Source organism: Bufo bufo, chromosome 2 (assembly GCF_905171765.1).
Source record: "Bufo bufo chromosome 2, aBufBuf1.1, whole genome shotgun sequence".
In the NCBI taxonomy this organism is placed as follows: Eukaryota; Metazoa; Chordata; class Amphibia; order Anura; family Bufonidae; genus Bufo; species Bufo bufo.
The window spans coordinates 423,454,514-423,475,904 of NC_053390.1; the positions used below are offsets into that span (position 1 = coordinate 423,454,514).

At 44.5% G+C, this 21,391-nt stretch overlaps 1 protein-coding gene across 2 annotated transcripts in view; it reads right to left on the reverse strand.

Annotated features, from left to right (window-relative positions):
- Positions 1-1,356: 1,356 nt before the first annotated feature.
- GNE (glucosamine (UDP-N-acetyl)-2-epimerase/N-acetylmannosamine kinase) overlaps positions 1,357-21,391 on the reverse strand; it is a 77,513-nt gene continuing 57,478 nt past the window's right edge. For both annotated transcript variants that reach the window (XM_040417380.1, XM_040417381.1), the window contains exons 2-12: positions 17,006-17,208; positions 15,826-16,277; positions 11,638-11,790; positions 11,269-11,481; positions 9,088-9,175; positions 8,466-8,676; positions 5,410-5,539; positions 5,098-5,319; positions 3,869-4,051; positions 3,537-3,653; positions 1,357-2,452 (exon numbers count right to left, since the gene is read on the reverse strand). In XM_040417380.1, coding sequence (XP_040273314.1) covers positions 2,217-2,452; positions 3,537-3,653; positions 3,869-4,051; positions 5,098-5,319; positions 5,410-5,539; positions 8,466-8,676; positions 9,088-9,175; positions 11,269-11,481; positions 11,638-11,790; positions 15,826-16,277; positions 17,006-17,208 — 2,208 coding nt within the window. In that variant the 3' untranslated portion in view covers positions 1,357-2,216. The remainder of the gene's footprint in view (positions 2,453-3,536; positions 3,654-3,868; positions 4,052-5,097; positions 5,320-5,409; positions 5,540-8,465; positions 8,677-9,087; positions 9,176-11,268; positions 11,482-11,637; positions 11,791-15,825; positions 16,278-17,005; positions 17,209-21,391) is intronic.

Here is a 21,391-nt window from a genome sequence, read left to right on the forward strand (position 1 = left end):
GTCTGCATCTTTTGCGGCTCAACTGAAATGAATGGGTCTGCACCCATTCTGCAAAATTGCGGAACGGATGTGGACCCATTCATACAGTTGTGTGAATGAGCCCTTAGTGTTTAACACACCCCAGAAGGGTTGGAGACGTAATGTTTCCATTTAAACGTTTCACCTTTGCACCCAGGTTTAAGCTCCAATGCACCTTTGTAAAGTCTGGATTACAAGTGTTCTACAGTCTTGTGTGTATACACGTCTCCCTGCAGTACCGCATCCTGCAAAATGGCCGTAACCAACTACAGACTAGTGCCTTATATGTCCCCTACACATAGATCTGCACAAAAGCTGTAGACATTGAGCAGTCCAGACAAAGTTGCTTCTTTTTTCATTTCAGATACACTTGAGCAAAACGATAAAGAGTGGAGGCAAAGATGCATACAGCCTTTAAATATATTAGAGCCTTAAGAAACATCTGTACATTAAATATTTTATACCTTGGGTGTGCCAAGTTACTAATTACACAAAATTACAAAATAAACCAGAAAAATAGACTTCTCAAACTTCAATTTTTGACTGTTATTCCAGTCTTCACATCGGAGGTAAAAAAAAAAGTTTCACTTCAATGACATTTATGGAGATACCCTTCTAATAAACAATTCAGTGATTGTAATACAACTGTAAACCAGTTACAGCCATTTAGAGGACACACAGCCTCCTTTATACCTATATAAATAATGATGAAAGTTTAGGACAGGTTCAGAGTCTGTTACTGCCTGGTGTAATTAAAGAGAAGACCACGGCACTCTGGTTGCTGTTGCGTCAAATGGCCATCCAGCCAATACTACAAGCTCCATGACTAAGGCCGTGGTCAAGGTCTATTGTTGACCGAAACGTTGGCCAGTGGCTAAATATTATTTTCTGGATGGATGAAAAAGACAAAAAAATCCCAAAAAATGTTTTTCTAATAAGAATAAAAATAAGCATTTGACGCAACAGCAACCAGAGTACTGTGGTCTTCTCTTTAATTGCATGAACTTTGTATACCACTGAGTACCACCCTCATCACAGAGGTGTGCCGTTCAACTGTCTCCTCACATTGTTACTGGTGTAGACCTCACACCAACCTGGTATGGAAGATGCCATAATGTATGTAAATGCATGTAGCTTTTACTCAGTTTATCTACCAGGGTCTCACCACTAGTCATAGTCCATGAAAACATATTTAGATAGGACCTTAAAATTCATCTTAAAATTAGTCTCCATTAAACTGTTAAAAATGAGGCCATTAGGGCTCATGCATACAGCCATTTTTTTTTTTTTTTCTCTCTTGCAGAAATGTCTTATCCTCATCCCGGGTTAAATTTTTTCGCAGGGCTGTGGCTCCATTGAGATGAAAAGGTCAATGCGGATCAAAACTATGGTCGTGTGCATGAGCCCTTAAAATGTAGCTAAACCAGACTGGTGCAACCAGAGTGTTTTTTCAGGCTGAGTTGCGCCATTAACTGGGTGAGTGCATCTCATAATTTGAGAAGCACAGATATATAGTACAGTATTACATCTACTGCAGTCATCTAAAAATAAGTAAAAACAAAATCATCCAACATATAAAAATAGAGATGAGTGAATCCGTTTGTATGAAGCACCCCCACTGATCAGCTGTTTGAAGAGAAAGCGGCATCCGTACCGTTTACCTCCTCGCCATCGCAACTGCAGCGGTGAGCAGTGGAATTACATCTCAGCCATCCCATTCACTTCAATGGGAAGGCTCTGTCCTATTCACTCGTCCCTTAGACGTGAATGGGACGGCTTAGGTGCAATTACACCTGCGCACTGCTGCAGTTGTGACGGCGAGGAGGTACTAGTGCTGCTTTCTCTTCAAACAGCTGATCGCGGGGGTTCCGGGAGTTGGCTCCGCACCAATCTGGACAACCCCTTTAACTGTGGACAACCCCTTTAACTGAAAGAATGGAAAACTTCCAAATGCCCATGGCTCTTTACTACCCAATTGATTCAACCATTTAGGGGAGGATATCTGGTCGTCTTTTTCTTCTATGCGGCAAGGATCCCTTTGGAGTTTACCCAAACATCTAGTTGGTCAGGAAAATATGTTATCTTCTTAAAAACAATTCGCAAACTTTGGCATTGACATATAGGATGGAAAATGAACTGAAGCATCTACATAAGCTGGCAATGTAACAGTTACAACCACACAGTCCATTTAAAGGTCTCTAGTATGTCCTGCGTGTGGTATAGTCCAGCACCATACTCGCTGCTCCCAGGAGCGCAGGGTCAGACAAGTCAGATACGACAACATTGACATTCTGGACGGAGGACAAGCCTCTCTGGCGTATCGCTTCCTTCACTGCACTTGCATACTGGTTTGCTAGAACACCGGACAGTATCACCATCGATGGGTTAATAGTGTGCAAGATATTCACAATCCCAAGGCCAAGAGCTGTTCCAGCTGTTGGAAGAAATAGAAAAGGATAGCTTTACTAAAAAGAAACAGACATTCTTTAAAGGGAACCTGTCACCAGTTTTATGGTGTCCTAACTAAGGGCAACATAAATAAGTGACTTATTCTCTTAGCAAAATGCTGGGTCAGTTTCTTTAATTGACCCAGTCAATCTGCCAACATCTTGTATTGAAAAGCTCCAGCTGATAATGATGAGTCATGAATATTCATGAGCTCCTGACTCTCCCCGCCCACCTGCTGCTGAATGACAGTTATTTTCCATAGGAACCAGCAGCAGGTGGGCAGGGGAGTGGCTATAGCTCTGAATTAAATATACGCTGGACTCAATGACATCACGCTGGACTCGAATCAGCTCATTAGCATGTGGCATCTTTGTGTGTATATTATGAGATAACCATCTGTCACACCAGTAAGTGAATACATCTAAGGCACTTTTTAGTAGTTAATGATTGTATATAATTAATTAGTTAGATTATAATCAAATATCCACATGACAGGTTCCCTTTAAGTGAATGGCTTATAAAACCCTTCAGAAACGCCCTGTAATAAACAGGTATCTCAGGGGAAAAGTAGTATTATAATACATTGACGTGCAGGACCACAGTGGGGGGCGCTCTACGTTAGTGGATCTCAATTCTGGCTCAGAGGGGGCCACAGTCTATGTTATCTATATGCCCACTGCACATATATCAATCAGTCAACCCTTTTAAGCAAAACTGTTGTGTGCATCAGGCCATCACATGGTGGGTCACAGATAAGATCTCAATTTACATGTAATGAAAGGGAGTGTTAAAAAAATAAATTATACCTGCACACCCAAATCCAGTCCACTCCATCCTTCCTGACAGGCTTAGTTATTCTGACTGCAGCAGTCTCGTGCTGTACACTGCTGAGGACAGCGATTGGCTGCAGTGGTCAAGTACAGTATATAGCACGTCATCTCTGCAGTCAAATATGTCACTGCAGCTCTGACAACCCCTTTTAATGAAGAAGCCATGCAGTGACCTAGCTTAATAAGTGAGGGACACAGGCAACAATCATGAAAGTCCTTATACAGTATATTAGTTAATACCTGTCTTTAGAATATTGCTGGCTTTGGAGTTTCCCAGTTTGGCGGCCTGGATAAGATGAACAGCTGTAACGCACTCATCATTCTTCAATGACATATCCTCTACTAACAGCTGATCCTCTGGACAAGAGAGAAAACAAGGTTAAAGACATAACAGGAGCTTCTTCAAATTATGGGACCAAAATCTGCCCCTGCGAAAAATATATAGTGATCTCATACAAAAACATCTATTCGTATAGCTGCTGATGCTCTGTAACTATGGTGGAGAGGCAGGGACCTCACTGCCACCTAGTGACAAACATACAATCTGCAGGCAGAAAGTCACGTGAACTCACCATCATGCAGCTTCTTTGCTTCTCTTTGCAAGGCGATTCCTGACGCATAGGCTTCTATGCAGCCATGGCTGCCACACATGCACTCTGGTCCATCGAAAGACACCATGATATGTCCCAGCTCACCAGCGCAAAATGAGCTGCCATGAACAAGTTCATTGTGATGGACCACACCTCCTCCAATACCTAACCCAGAGAAAATATGCTGATATGAGTGGAAACACTAGAAAGACTCTACACCACATTTTTGTAAAATAAGTCCTTCGTTTGCTAGCTTAGGGTAGCTTCATATAAACCTGTAATGGGGACCGGTGGAAATCTGTCCGCAACCGGGCAAATATGCCGAGAATCATGACTAGGCTTGAGCGAATCGCGTTCAGATTACTGTATCCAAACCAGATTCCTTCAAAAACTTTATTAATAACATGGGCTCTGTCTTGCTGTAAAATATATGTCTGCTGCGGAGGTCTTTCCAAAGATTCTGCAAATCTTGCAAGCTTACTTCATATTGCTTCTATTACATGTCAATTTGTTTATTGGCATAAATTACTGAGCCGAACTCTCCTTCATGCCTCATTACGTCAACGAACAAACTGACATGTGATAGAAGCGAGACGAAGTAAGTCTCGCAATTTTTGCAGAAACTTTAAAAAGACCTCCGCGCTGTGGGAGCTCAGGCGACAGTTAGGGTCCATTTACACGACCGTATACATTTTTGCGGACCACAAATTGCGGATCTGCAAAACATGGCTACTGACCATGTGCATTCTGGAACTTCCTTCCCTATGATAGAAACGCCTATTCTTGTCCACAAATACGGAAAAGAAAGGAACATGTTCTATCTTTTTTTTGGACCACAGAATGAAAGTGCACATGCGGACAGCACATGGCGTGTTGTCCGCATCTTTTGCGGCCCCATTGAAATGAATGGGTCCTTATCCAATCCAGAAAAATACGGCCGTGTGAATGGGCCCTAATGGTGAATTTATATTACTAAACTGTTGTCTGGACTTTGTGAAATTGTGGGTGCCTCCTTTCTCCAGTTCTACTTATATGGTAGTTTTGTCATCCTGTATTTAGTGTAATCCTGTACCGCATGGCAGAAGGACTAATACTATAGTGCAGAGGCTATCCCTGAGTGAAAATGGATGTGCGGTTGGTGTGGCTACAAGTGACTCGTACAAGTTGTATGACATCTCTGCTATCTTTCCCTAAAGCTCCATGATCCATACCTGTCCCAGTGATGACTGTGACAAAATCTTCTACTCCTCTGCCTTGTCCAAACTTCCTCTCGGCTAGTGTTGCGCAATTCCCATCATTATCCACCCAAACTGGCAGATGAAGGGTGTCTGACAAAGGGGTTCGCAGGTCAACCGAGCTCCACTCTTGAATCAGCTTTGTAGAATGAAGCACAACTCCCTCGTGTGGGTTGACGCGGCCACCAGTAGAAATGCCTGCACGTTATGAAGAAGATAGTACATTGAATACGTCATCCCTGTTATGCAGGTTACTCAACCATGCATCTATGTCTAGTAAGTACTTACCCACACCAAGGATCCTACAGTTCAGAGTCACCGCTTCTGATGCTGCTTCAATGCACATCTTCAGAATCAATTCAATTCTATCCTCGTACGTTTTAGGATTGGGTTGGACATACTTTTTTAGGATTTCCCCCTAAAAAATGGTTTAATTGAAAAAGTATGATCAGTACTCCAAAAAATAAAAAAATAAATAAAAAAAACATCTAAACAGGTGAATGTTTCATTCAATTAAATACAGGCAAACAGATTATAAGCATAAGGCGCCCTTACAGTAACTGGGCGCACCGCACACTACCCGTGCCATTCAACAGGCCGGAATGAATGCTGATGGACCAGTTACATAAATCCATTAGCTCTACCATCTCACATTCACGACTATAACCAGCTGTATTTCACTCACCATGTACATCAGCGGTCTGGATCTGCATGGTCACACTATCAGTAATTGGCTACAATGTCTCACCTACATAGGTTTCTTTTAAAATCAATTTATTAACATTTTGAGAAGTACAATATGCACTTACAAGCAACTGTACATAAGGGGTAAGTATGTCTCCTCCAGTAACGATCTAGACAAATATACTGTAGGATACATACATGAAGGAAACATCCCGCTAGAGTGACATCCAAGGAGTGGATGCAAAACTACAACTCCCAGCATGCTTAGGCAGCCTACAGCCAGTGGTGTACATAGAGAAGTAAGGGCCCCATAGCAAGGATCAAACCAGGCCCCCCCACACAGGACAGAAGGGTTTCTGCCTAAATCCCTTTCAATGACCCTTGGGCCATTTTTCCACTGCCTGGTTTGCTAAAAGTTGTTCCTTTAGAGGGTAGAGTCCTGACCATGTTTTTACATCCAGTAGAAATGGAGATAAGCCCAACTAAAACTGGGTCCCCTCTTGGCCTGGGACCCATAGCAGTTGCATGGTCTGCCGCTATGGTAGTTATGCCCCTGCCTACAGCTATTAGGGCATACTGGAAGTTGTAGTTTTGCAACAGCTGGAGGGCCACAGGTTGAGCATCCCTGCTCTAGGTGGTACATATGATCTACCGTGACCTTTCATTCAGCAATGGACAAAGAGGAACTTTTTTTCCCATTTCGAGATAGCAAGTCTAGCTGTTGAGAGTAGGGGTCTAAACAATAGGTTTCTAATGACGGTTCTGCACTTTGTTTAAAGTGATGATCTATCCTCTGGATAGATCATCCGCTTCTGATCGGCGGGGGTCCCGGGTGTCGGACCCCCACCGATCGGCTGTTTGAGAAGGCAGCGGCGCGGCCTTCTCACCGTTTACCGCTGGCCCAGTGACGTCACGACTAGTATCACTGGCCTGGGCGGGGTTAAGCTCCATTCAACAGAGCTTAGCCCCGCCCAGGCCAGTGATACTAGTTGTGACGTCACTGGGCCTGTGGTAAACAGGGAGAAGGCCGCGGCGCTGCTGGAGCGCTGCTGCCTTCTCAAACAGCTGACATTATAAGGAATAGCTGTCACTTATTCTGATGAGAACAAATTCTACTAGCAAAACCTTCCTCTGAGTAAATGGCCATTGTATATGGCTTCTTGGCCAACAGGAAATTCCTCTCTTAGGAGACAACATGAAGGAAGTACACAGGTCATGTCTTTGTAACTTTGTAGTCGACTATTACATGGATACTGCATATGAAGTCTATAGATTTCAATGACATACAAAAAGGGGACAGTACATGACAAAAACAGATACACACCATATAAAATGTATAAAGCTTTATTGGACAATTTAAAAACAATTACAAAATGCCACAAAAGCATCTGGAGGTCAAGACAAGTACAATATATGAACTGTGGGGAGTTGTCATACAAATAATTATTTTAGACCTCCAGGTCCTTTTGTGGCATTTTGTAATTGTTTTTAAATTGTCCAATAAAGCTTTAATTTTATATGGTTTGCATCCGTTTTTGGCATGTAGCTTCCTCTTTTCATATATCATTGACTACTTATACATGCTGGTAGCCCACATTGGCTTTGATAATTGGTTGTGCCCTCTCCTATGTTTCATATGTATAGATTTCAATACTAATCTTAAGTGCCCATTCACATGACCATATATTAAGAGTCCACATTTTGCGAAACAGATGAGGACCCATTCAGTTGAATGGGGCTGCAAAATATGCAGACAGCACACCACGTGGCTCCGCAAAAAAGACAGAACATGTCCTATTCTTGTACACAATCACATTTCTATCATACGGCTGGCCGTTCCATAAAATGCAGAATGCACACGGCCGGTATCTATGTTTTGCGGACCGGAAAAACCAATACGGTCGTCTGAATGAGTCCTAAAGATGAAGTACACAGACAGGCTGTCTAGACCTGGGGCTCAGGCTGGACGCAGGTACATACAGGGAGAGACACTTTCCTCTGACTCTATGGCTATGTCTACACGACGACATTTGTCGCGTGACATTTTGTTGCACTAATGTCGCGCGACAATTTTTATAATGGCAGTCTATGGTGTCGCACTGCAACATGCTGCGATGCAACAGTCGCAGAAAATCCATTTGAGATGGATTTTTCTGCGACTGTTGCGTCGCAGCATGTTGCAGTGCGACACCATAGACTGCCATTATAAAAATTGTCGCGCGACATTAGTGCAACAAAATGTCGCGCGACAAATGTTGCAGTGTAGTTGTGCCCTGTCTGTCGCACAACAAATGTCGTCGTGTAGACCTATACCAACAGATTTTTAACCCAGAATTGTTGCAAAATTTGGGTTTCCCAATCCCTTTTCACTAAACCCCACCCCTCATCAAGCATGTCGGGATAACGTGTACAAACCCTAGATTGCCAAAATGTGCCACTTTTAAACAGATTTTTGGCGCAGACACATTAGTAAATCTGGGCCACTGATTCCTAGAGGCACTACAGCTTGTGCACTACTTGTGGATATATTCACGTAGCTGCTGCCACCATGATTTTGGATACCCTCAAATATTTCCCACTTCATTTTTGAAGCACGATGACCAGCTCCGGGTCCTTGGTAATAACCTCCACAATGGCCAGCTGCATTATGAAATCATTACCTTCATGCTGACAATCGCTATCCTTAGATTTGTTCCTCCTAGATCAACGGCCAAAGCACTCAACGTCTCCAAGATGTGATCAATATCTTGCGATATATTTTCTTTCACTGGGGGAAAGCAAAACTTCTTCTGCAGAGGTTCTGACAAACTGATTGATTTGAGAAACTTCACAATCCTTGGGACAGAATTACCATCTCCATATATTTTGGAGCTGTGGAAGAGAGAAGAAAGTGTGCTCAGTGGCAATGCTTACAGAGGACCTGTCACCTCTCCACACAAGTCGGTTTTAAGTAAATAATTGTATCCCCCATGCTGGAGTTCTGTTGTACCATTCCTCTGTTATTCATCCTGGAATAAATCGACAGCTGCGCGCTACCATTCAAGAGGTGTGTCCTTACACAGTCACGCAAGGTGTGTTCCTCCATGGGACACGTCCTACTTTTCAATTTATTCATACATTTCTGGGAGGAATAACAGAAGGACAACAGAGTTCTAAGAAAAGATGTTCTAGAATTGTTATTTCATTGGGGAACACAAATGTGTACTTCAAAAGGCATGTCAGGAGTGGCGACATGTCCTCTTCAGAAAAAACACATGCGTATTCAGGTGGGATCACACTCACCAAGGATATCGTTTCCCAAACTGGAGCTGAAGTGCATGAATAATTTTATTCTCGGTGTCTGCATCACGAACATGAAGCACATTTTCTCCTGCAAAAACATCAAACAGGTAATAAAAAAAATGTCAGTTCTGGTTGCCTGCATATCCTTAGGATAGGCCGTGACAGGCGCAGGTCAGACGCTCCTAATTTAGGTGTATGTGAAAAGGTTTCCTAAAGACAAACCCATAAATTAGGAGTGTCTGACCTGCGCCTGTCACGGCCTAGCCTAAGGATATGCAGAGACAGCTCTGTCTGTAGCTCTTATGTCTGCACTTCTAACACTGGGTTCAGACCTGAGCGTATTTGATATGCGCATTTAATGCGCGTTTTTGTCGCGCGTTTTTGTCCATAGTCAACGCGCGTATTACGCGCGTTTGTGTGATTGACAGCAGTGTCCTATGGCCGCAAACGCGCGACAAAACGCCCCAAAGAAGCTCAAGAACTTGTGTAAGCGTCGGGCGTTTTTCAGCGCGTTCGAACGCGCTGTAAAACGCAAAAATGTGAAGCAGTCCCATAGGGAAGCATTGGTTTGCATCGGTTATGCGTTTTACAGCGCGTTCGAACGCGATGTAAAACGCGCAAGTGTGAACTTAGGGTAAGGGTACTTTCACGCTAGCGTTATTCTTTTCCGGCACTGAGTTCTGTCCTGGGGGCTTTATACCGGAAAATAACTGATCAGTTTTATCCCCATGCATTCTGAATGGAGAGTAATCCGTTCAGGATGCATCAGGATGTCTTCAGTTCAGTCACGGAACGCATGCTGCGGTATTATTTCATTCCAAAATTCCGGATCAGATGCTGGATCCGGCATTAATTTACATTGAAATGTATTAGTGCCAGATCCGGCATTAAAAGTACCGAAATGCCGGATCCATCCTTTCCGGTCTGCGCAGACTGGTAAAAATGTGAAAAAAAATATATTGCGGATCTGGTTCTCTGGATGACATACGGAGAGATGGATCCGTTCTTGCAATGCATTTGGCAATCTACATGCAAATGCTGTCCATTTGCATGCAGATTGCCGGATCACTCTGCCGCAAGTGTGAAAATAGCCTAAGAATTCATAAAGCTGTGGGCTTATCAGGACCTATTGAAAAAATGTTTTTAGTCCTAAATAAGAAACTTGCAGTAATTTCAAAACTGCATTAAAAAAAACTAACAAAACAAAAACTGTGGTTCACCTGATGAAAACGCTGTTTTTCTTTTGCTGATCTGAAGCTCCATTCCTGACTTATGATACTTTTTCTTAATATGCAAATTCGTCCCGTGGTGCAATGAGGGAGTCACCACTGCTCTGGTTGCACCCAAGCTCCACATCTTTGATCGACAGGGCCAGGCATGGTGACATTTACACTGCCTGGTCCTGTCAAAGTGGAGAAAGCGTGGCAGTTGCAGAAAGATCAGAACCTCTAGGTGTAACAGCACCGCCCCTGTTGATCCTAGAGGCTCACTTGCATATACTAAAACTAAATTTTTCTCAGCAATGCGGGCACATTTGAACATGGGACCAGCACAGATGCCTCCAGCTGCCAAGTGCACATGTAACAGGTCAGCCAGTTTCATAGGAACAAATATGCTGATAGATGCCCTTTAATCATACACTTAATCTCATCCATTAAGGAAGGAGATTCTTCCTTAAAGGGGCATTCCTATCTTACATATTGGGGGCATATCGCTATGGTATGTCTCCAATGCCTGATAGGTGCGGGTCCTCCCTATGGGTCCCCCACCTTTATTTAGCACAGAGCCTGCAAAGTGCCAGAGGGAGCACCGTGCATGTGCAGCCGCCCTCCATTCATTTCTATGGGACGCCTGAAAATAGCCGAGCGGCTATTTCCATAAGCCCCACAGAAGTGAATGGAGTGGTGGCCGCGCTTGCGAGGTGCGCTTCCCATTCACTTCAATGGGACTTCGAAAAATAGTCGAGCACAGTCGGCAGTCCCATAGAATAATAATAAAATAATAAAAATAGATGCATAAAAAAAAAAAACTCCTTTATGATGCAGGAAGTGAAAGCATTTTAACTTCTTTGGATGGGATTTTAACTGTCCCTAGTGGAGGAGGGGCAATCTCGGGTGTGCTGTGGTGGAGACGACTGGGTGAAATGGCCCTTTAACCTCTAGTAGAATTCTTTATCCTTACCAGTTTCTCTTCCAGTCTGCCGTGTTCCCAAATTGATGACTGGTGTTCCAAAAGCTCCTGCCTCGCGTACACCACAGCTGCTGTTCCCGATCATACAACCTGCGTGGGCAACTAACTGGATAAACTGCTCAAATGGGACATGCTTCACGGCTCTGAAGTTGGGGTGGTGCTCCACACCTTTCTTCCTCATCACTCGCACCATTTCTTTACTTCCTGTAACGAGCAGAAATGCATTACACACCCACTGAAGAACTTGACATCTTCTACACACCAAGTCAGTATTCAACCCAGATGACAACGAGGCGGCTGCTGTTAAAACTCTACAAGCATAAAATTACGGAGAAGACGCGCCCTTCCACAGCATCTCACCTGCATCGATGTTTGGGAAGAGGATCAGCGTTTTCTTGTTGAAGGAAATTAGAGCGTCCAAGGTGAACTCAAACATCTTGACTGAATGTTTAATATCTGTAGTAACTGGGTGCTGCAGAGCTACAATATATTCCCCAGGTTTCACATTATCGCCTGTAAAGAATAAAACATACATAAAAAATGATATTTTCTTTTTGTTTATCTCACGGCTTTCGAAAGAAAGTCACTCTCTATACTTCCCAGTGATGGGCCTGTTACAACATTATTATTATATGGGAAAAATGAATTGCGATTGGCACAGCCATTGAGACAGAGGAAGGATGAAATACAGGATATTTTAGTTAATTTTGCTTCCATATGTCTTACAGTCACGTGACTGCTGCAGCCAATCACTGTCCCTAGTCATGTGACTGTCTGCAGCGGTCACAAGCCGTACACAGGCACATAAATGAGCAGCGGCAGAATCGGACTGGCGCTGGAGAAATAGGCTTTTTTATTTTAGGCTACTGGAGGGCTTGTACGGGATTTTTAATTATCTTGTGTGACCCCTTTAACCTCTTACCTGTCCATCTATTAAAATATATAAACCATTATATACTATATAACCTCTTCCACATTTCTAAAGTCATATACACTTTATGGCTGGATTCACACATGCAGGTTTGGTGCACTTTTCAGAGCCAAATGTAGAAGTAGACACAAGAGAGAAAAAAAGTTAGTTTTTTTAGACTGTGTAAATCTAGACTTTTTTTTACATGTGTAAATCTTGCCGCACGTAATCAGCAGCACATTAGCGAATCATGCACTCCTGATGATTACACGTGGGTCCCGGCACTCATTGGTGGCAGAGGAGTGAGCGATGTACGGGAGAGGAGCGCATACTTACCTCACAATCTTATCGTGGTCTTATTATGTGACTTCTTGTCACATTGTAAGACCACTATGTCACCAACCTTTTCTTTGGAGGGGCTCATGAAGTATTTATATACAGTCAATATTGGGGGTGTATGCTGAGAATAAAGGGGTTACATAAGTGGGCAGGGTGTAATGTCATTTAGGTGATGGGTGGTGGAGTGGAGGCACAAGAATACAGAGCTGGATAAGACGTCTATCCCTGTCAAAGAGAGGGGAGTGCCCAGAGAAGATTGGCGATAGAACAGCAGTGCTCCAAGGCTTCTGGCCCGCCCCTTGGTGCACAAAAGAGTTAATCTGCATAATAAAAATTATCTTATCTTGGGAACACTGCTATGTAGAAACCTAAGATATTGTTTTAATCAGCATGATCATCCCTACCAGGCAGTTTGCCTGGTTTAATAGGGTTGATCATACCGACAGATGCTCTTTAAGTTTTCCTTTGGGCCAGGCTGCATAGTAGGCACATTAGGGTAAATGCACACGTTCAGTATTTATGTGCGGACAATCCGCACTGAAATCCACAGGTGTTCGCAGGGAAATCTGTGTGGTCAATCCGCATCAGTTGGTGCGGATTTTACTCTCCCCATTGAAGTGATAGGGGAATATCTGGTCAGGAAAAATAAATAAATTGACATGCTGTGGATTTTAAAATCTGAACCGTAGGTCAAAAAATCTGCATTGTGTGCTTGAGAATTAAAAATTCTCATAGAATACAATGTACATGCATTTGGCCTTAAGCCTCATGCAGACGTCTGTGGAACACTGTCCGTGAGATACCGGACTGGCATCCTGCTTAGTGCAGGAGCGCACTGCGTCACTGGTTGCTAGGATGCAGTGCGCTTTGTGCCGCAGTACAGTAATACACTTACAGCAGCGGCGGCACAAAGCGCACTAAGCAGGATGCCAGTCCGGTATCTCACGGACAGTGTTCCACGGACGTCTACATGAGGCTTTAGAGTCAGCCAGCAAACCTTTCAGCAGGTTCACACTGCCCTAACCAAGGGGAACATGAAATAAGAACAGGCTACCTGACTTGTCAATCAGGCTTAGTCTGAAGAAGTCTGCCGGGGTGGGCTACCCAGGAGATAATTCTACCCACACCCAGTAGTTTGTTGTAATCAGAGAAACTGCATGCTGCTGTAGTTAGGGCAGTAAGAACCTGATAACAGGTTCCCTTTACAGCACTTCCGCATGGGGACATATATTTTGGAGTGGGAAATCTGCACTGAATCAACAGTAAAATCCATATGCGCATTTGGTGTTGGACTTCACGGCCTGCTGATGTGGTTTGGATTATAAATCCATGTCACAGGTCAAGCTATATGCAGATCCCATTGTGGACCTATTTTATCTTGGGAGTAGCATTCCTCTGCACTTTTGCCCTTCCTATCCAATAGAGCGCCTTGATTAGGTGGTGCATATGGGTGTGCTTGCTCCTCCTCCCATTGGTTGCTTGATGCACATGGAGGTGACTAGGAACAGCACACCATATGTGCGGCGTCTACGCTCCTGAACATAGAAGCCCAATGGCTTAGGTAGGTTTAGCGTAGGACCCGCCTGACCTGAGACCACCTTGGCGCTTGGTAGGCGGGCTCAGATGTGTTTTGATCAAAATATATTGGCTAAGTGTCTCAGATATTATATCATAGTGAGGACTTTGTCTATATATAATGCTTGCATCTACTTTACTAAGTGCTTTATTATCTTATTTCTGTGATTTTCTTCAATAATATGGACAGTGACATCCGCAGATTTGTATATCATACCGTGCAGGATGTTTTTATCTTAGTTTTTTCTGTGATTTTTTTGATCAGGCAAAATATAAAACCGTAGCATGCTACGGTTTTATCTCCGGCGAAAAAAAACTGAAGATTTACCTGAATGCCGGATCCGGCATTTTTCCCCATAGGAATGTATTAGTGCCGGATCCGGCATTCAAAATACCGGAATGCCGGATCAGTCCTTCCGGCCTGCGCAGACCGGTAAAAATGTGAAAACAGATACAAGACAGAGCCGTCTGTCTGCATGACAAGCGGAGAGACGGATCCGTTCTTGCAATGCATTTGTGAGACGGATCCGCATCCGGATGAGTCTCACAAATGCTTTCAGTCACATCCAGATCGGCGGATCCGGCAGGCAGATCAGACGACGGAACTGCTTGCCGGATCACACTGCCGCAAGTGTGAAAATAGCCTAAGGTGCATTTTTCTATAAAGAAATTCTGTCATCTACGTCATCACTATTTAAGTAAGGAATTGCATAGTAGCACGTCACCTTATTCACAAATGTACCTTTCTTTCAGCTATTGGTGGTTCTGATCTTAAGAAAAAGAACTTTGCTTGAAATGCATAGCGGAGCCCAGGCACGCCTCTTGCCAGTGCCCAAGCCCACCCCCTCTGCCACGTTGTCACATTCCAGCCCTAACTCCGCCCACTCTTATGCTGCTGCATGCTGGCACAGGCTGCAAACATCACTGGGCTTGGCGCATTCCCAGTTGAAGAACTGAATCGAATGCCCTCAGTGGGACACTGAGTGGATGTGACGCGGCAGCAAACAGGTGGGCAAAGTTAGGGCTGGGATGTGAAGTCGCGGTGAAGGGGACATACATATTGAAACAAGGGGCGTCGTTTTAAAGTTGAGAGGAGGCGGGCTTGGGCTCCTTCTGCCGAGATTAACGCCCCTATGGGCACTTTGCAGACTCATTTGCATTTCAAACAAAGTTATTTTTCTGAAGATTGGAAACACTGGTGGCTGAAAGAAAGGTACATTTATGAACAAGGTGACATGTGCCACTATGCAATTCCCTTACTTAAATAGTGATGATGTAGGTGACAGATTGGGAGTTTTATACTGATGACCTATTCTCTGGATAGGTCATCAGTATCCGATAGGTGGGGGAAAGGAAGGGGGCGGGGGGGGGGGGGGGGGTCAGACACCTGGGAACCCAGCCGGTCAGCTATTTGAGAAGGCATCGGTGCTCCTGTGAGCACTGCGGCCTTCTCTCAACTATTCCTAGGCCAGCGACGACACGTTCATCGGTCATGTGGCCTAGGAGCAGCTCAGCCCTACAGAAGTGACCTAGGTCATCAGTATTAAAATTTGAAAAACCATTTTAATTTTAGCCAAAACAGGATTACATCCTAAGCAGCAGAAAAGTATTGATGCTTATTTTTTTGGGAACAATTTTGGTTTTCAGCTGAAATAACACATAAGAAATGACTTGTATGGAAGCAATCAGGCACACAGTAAAGAGGGTGTTGCTGTTACACATACCGAGCCAGGATTTCATAACCCCCATGTAGTCCTTGTTTTTCACATTAAGAAGCTTGTCGTAAGAGGGACAGCCTGCCAACAGGATGCGGTCATGGTCCTCACACATGGCAATTAGGTGCTGTTCGGCACTCCGGGTGCAGCATACATGGTAATGAGACAGCTTAGTGATGGCATGTCTGATTGAGTCATCGATCGTTCCACTGACTTCACCTCCTTCTATGTGGAGGATTCGTATGTTCATGAGTGCAGCACTCGTAGCCAATGCTAATGCATCAAACCTATCGCCGTGGACAATAATGATGTCTGGTTTCAACCGATTTAAAACATCTGGCAATTTCACCAAAGCAAGTCCGACTGACTCCACCATAGCGGCCTCATCCTCTCCTCTCACAATTGTATGCAACCTCGCTTGGATGTCAAAGTCATCTTGTTCAATCATACGGTAGGTATTGCTAAATTATGAAGGTGACAGGACAAAAGTCTGGTTAGCACCATGAAAATACTTCCACACGGCATCAATTTGACAAACACACATAAAGACTATTTCACTAGGATAAAACAAAAAAATATTTTCGCCACTAATTAACTTTTTGTAATAGTGTAAAAAAACTGCAACCGAAATCCCGCACAGGCGCAGTGCCGGCGATTTCCTGCGCTGATAAGACGACTGAGGGCAACAGCGTCACTGGGCATGCGCCGATCCCAGTGACGTGTTCGCCGTTTCCTCAGCCAGCTAAATCGCCGGCACTGCGCCTGCGCGGGATTTCGGTTGCAGGCGAGAGGAGGATCGGGGGTGTTTGCCGCAGAGCGCGGCGCTGGGGGGCGGGGAGCACTTAGCCTCGCCTCTGGGAGGCGATTTAGCTGAACTTGGAGGAGTTAATAGTTTTTAAATTTAGGCGGGCACGGCACTTCAGAGGGGCGTTCCTGGGCACCGTGGAGAAAGAATAACGCCCCTCTGGGCTCCTTACAGCTTCATTTGCATATCATAAGAAGCGTTTTTTGGAAGAAATGACAAGACTCACAATAAAAAGAACAAGACATATGGATATAAGGTACTTTATTACACATGGATTCATAAAAATTTTTTTTTGCTAATATGCTAGTGACAGATTCCCTTTAATAGAAAAAGTAGATGAAACTAAAGCCCAAATGCAATTAAAAAGGAAAAGACGCAACTTACCCGTAGTCATCGATTAGATGTGATCCGATAACCACTACGCTAAGTTCAAAGTAATCGGATTCAGTTTTGATCCCAAACATAATAGGACCCAGCTTGGAATAGTCGGCTCTGTTGCAGGTAGCCACGCATACTCGAAGTTTTCTTTGGTTTGTGTTCTTCTCCATGACAACTTTCTGCCTTGATAGGTTTTCAAAGTAGAGTGCCTACAAAATACAGCAAAGGAAAATATTTACATTATTTTTTTTTTTACTTTTTGGTGGGCAGTATGATTGGGATTAAAAGTCTTAGGGCTCTTTCACACTTGCGTTGTTTTGTTCCGGCATAGAGTTCCGTCGTCGGGGCTCTATGCCGGAAGAATCCTGATCAGGATTTTCCCCATGCATTCTGAATGTAGTGAAATCCGTTCAGGATGCATCAGGATGTCTTCAGTTCCCGACCGGAACGTTTTTTGGCCGGAGAAAATACCGCAGCATGCTGCGCTTTTTGCTCCGGCCAAAAATCCGGAACACTTGCCGCAAGGCCGGATCCGGAATAAATGCCCATTGAAAGGCATTAATCCGGATCCGGCCTTAAGCTAAACGTCGTTTCGGCGCATTACCGGATCCGACGTTTAGCTTTTTCTGAATGGTTACCATGGCTGCCGGGACGCTAAAGTCCTGTTTGCCATGGTAAAGTGTAGTGTGGAGCGGGGGAGCAGTATACTTACCGTCCGTGTGGCTCCCGGGGCACTTCAGAATGACGTCAGGGCGCCCCACGCGCATGGATGACGTGATCGCATGGATCACATCATCCATGCACATGGGGCGCTCTGACGTCATTCTGGAGCGCCCCGGGAGCCGCACGGACTGTAAGTATACTGCTCCCCCGCTCCCCACTACTACTATGGCAACCAGGACTTTAATAGCATCCTGGCTGCCATAGTAACACTGAACGCATTTTGAAGACTGATCCGTCTTCAAATGCTTTCAGTACACTTGCGGTGTTACGGATCCGGCGGGCACCTACGGCAAATGGAGTGCACGACGGATCCGGACAACACAAGTGTGAAAGAGCCCTTAATTGGTATTTTATTAGGTGTTTTGATTTGGTTTTCTCTATCAAAAATGGGGATTTGGAACCAAATCAAGTCATAATATAGTAACCTTGATAACTTGTTCACATATCACCACTAAATCAGTCTTAGTAACCAGTATTCTCTGCCCTTTAGGCCTCATGCACATGACCGTAGTTTTGGTCTGCATCCGATCTTATTTTTTTGCGGATTGGATGTGGACCCATTCATATCAATGGGGCCACAAAAGATGTGGACAGCACACCGTGCGGCCCTCTAAAGGAAAAAAAAAAAGTCCTATTAGGACTAGAATAGGTATTTGAAACATACTGCAGGACCTGTGGAAGGGAAAATGCGGGATGGTCAGGGCCGTGATTTGTGGAGTGCAAAAACGGATACAGTCGTGTGCAAGAGGCAGATCTTGCAGAGCTTTTGTCCAGGAAAGATCTTTTTTTGAACTAAAGATCTTTTGTCCGACTAGAAGATGAAAATATTAAACATGTCCAACCCTTTCAGATTATAATGGCCTGTCATCGGTCAGCTAAAATGATAGTTCGTTGTTAAATTTCACCTGACAAACATTCGTTTTTGGTTGAAATTGTCTGTTTTTTATCCCCTTTAGGCCTCTTTCACACGACCGTTTTTTGCAATCCGTATACGGACCATTCATTTTAATGGTTCCGCAAAAAAAAACAAAAAAAACAGAATGTACTACGTATGCATTCCGTTTCCGTATTTCCGTTCCGTTGAAAGATAGAACATGTCCTATTATTGCCTGCAAATCATGTTCCATGGCTCAATTCAAGTCAATGGGTCCGCAAAAAAACGGAACACATACGGAAATGCATCCGTATGTCTTACATATCCGTTCCGTTTTTGCTGAACCATCTATTGAAAATTTTATGCCCAGCCCAATTTTTTCTATGTAATTACTGTATACTGTATATGCCATATGGAAAAACGGAACGGAAAAACGGAACAGAAACACAACCGAAGCAAAAGACGGAACATCGAATCCATGAAAAACGGACCGCAAAACACTAAAAAAAGCCATCCGGTTGTGTGAAAGAGGCCTTAGTCTAATGCGTATGACCACCTTTAGTCCTGTTGGGATACCAATACAAAAAGACAGGTTTGCATGACAATCTACTATGCGTCTTCTAATGTTCTTCTCATAAAAGAACAATTTGGGTATGTATTTTGCCATGGGAAATCAGCATTTTTCACATTGCCATTGGCATTAAAAATGCCACAATTCTGAATCCAACTGATCTCCCGCCCCATATATATATATATATATATATATATATATATATATATATATATACACATACACACACACACACACACACTAGCAGAAGGACCCGGCTTCACACGGGTATATTTCATTTAATGTTTCTGTGTCGCTAAAAGATATCGACAGTATGGGAACTAGATTTTGCGGATGTGCTAGCGGCCATCTAGCAACCCATGTCCTCAGCTCTACACCCAAAATCCTGGTGACAGGTTCCCTTTAACACTGACCCCCCACAGTGCCCCACCTCCTTAAAATGGGACCTCCACAGCAGCACATCTCCTTAACTTTGACCTTCACAGCAGCCCGCCCATTTAATAGTGAGTTTCACAGCACCCCACTCCCTTGACCTCCACAGGGGCCCGCCTCCTTAACAGTGACCCATACAGCACCCTGCCCCTTAACACTGACCTTCATAGGGAACCGTTCCCTTATCTGTGACCTCCACAGCATCCGTCCCTTTAACAGTGACTGCCACAGTACCCCGTTCCCTTAAAGGGAACCTGTCACCAAAAAAATCGCTTATTAAGCTGTTCAGAGTACCTTATAGTGCTACATAGTAGTGTCCTATTGCACTTTTTCTTCGTTTTCCAGCATTTAGCCTCATTGAGAAATCGATGTTTTATTCAGCTGCTGCCCCGTGCTTCAAGTCAGGCTTGAAGTCAAGGGGACAGCGGCCTAGGCGTCTCCAATCCTGCTCTCCCCGCCTCCCGCCGCCTTGATTGACACGCCGCATCTCAGTGCCGGGACCGCGCTCTCAGCCCGCATGCGCAGTAAAGGGCTGCTGTAGCGTGATCCCGGCTCCGGCTCGTACACTCAGCCGGCTTCAGTCTCGCTACAGCGCATGCGCCCGCTCTGTATGCACAGGTAGAGAAGATGCCGGGCGCGAGTATGTAAGGCTGGCGGACGCATGCGCTGTGGCGAGACTGAAGCCGGCTGAGTGTACGAGCCGGAATCGCGCTACAGCAGCCCTTTACTGCGCATGCGGGCTGAGAGTGCGGTCCCGGCACTGAGATGCGGCGTGTCAATCAAGGTGGCGGGAGGCAGGGAGAGCAGGATTGGAGACGCCTAGGCTGCTGCCCCCTTGACTTCAAGCCTGACTTGAAGCAGGGGGCAGCAGCTGAATAAAACATCGATTTCTCAATGAGGCTAAATGCTGGAAAACGAAGAAAAAGTGCAATAGGACACTACTATGTAGCACTATAAGGTACTCTGAACAGCTTAATAAGCGATTTTTTGGTGACAGGTTCCCTTTAACAGTGACCTCTACAGTACCCTACTGACTTAACAGGGATCTTCACAGCAGCTGCCCCTTTAATAGTGGCCCCTGCCCCCTTAACAGAGACCTCCACAGGGCCCTGCCCCTTTAAAGGGAACCTGTCACCAGGATTTTGGGTATAGAGCTGAGGACATGGTTTGCTAGATGGCCGCTAGCACATCCGCAATATCCAGTCCCCATAGCTCTGTGTGCTTTTATTGTGTATAAAAACCGATTTGATACATATGCAAATTAACATAAAAGAGTCATATCTTACTTGTGTGACCAGAGAAGAGTCATATTTTCAAGCTCTGACTCATCTCAGTTTAATTTGCATATGTATCAAATCAGGTTTTTTTCACACATAAAAGCACACAGAGCTATGGGGACTGGGTATTGCGGATGTGCTAGCGGCCATCTAGCAACCCATGTCCTCAGCTCTATACACAAAATCCCGGTGACAGGTTCCCTTTAAGGCTAGGGCTACATGACGACATGTGTTGCGTGACATTTTGTAGCACCAATGTCGCACAATTTTTATAATGATAGGCTATGGTGTTGCACTGTGACATGCTGTGACACGAAAGTCACAAAAAAATCCATCCAAGATGGATGCATGTAGCAGCGTAGTTGTGCCCTATGTGTTGTGCGACTTATTGTCGTTGTGTAGCCCCAGCCTAAAGCTGACCTACAGCAGTGAAGAAAAATGGCTGGGTTGTTATTGAAACCCGAAGTAAAACTGTGTGTATGTGGAGACTAAGGGCCTGCAAGCTTCTATTGGCT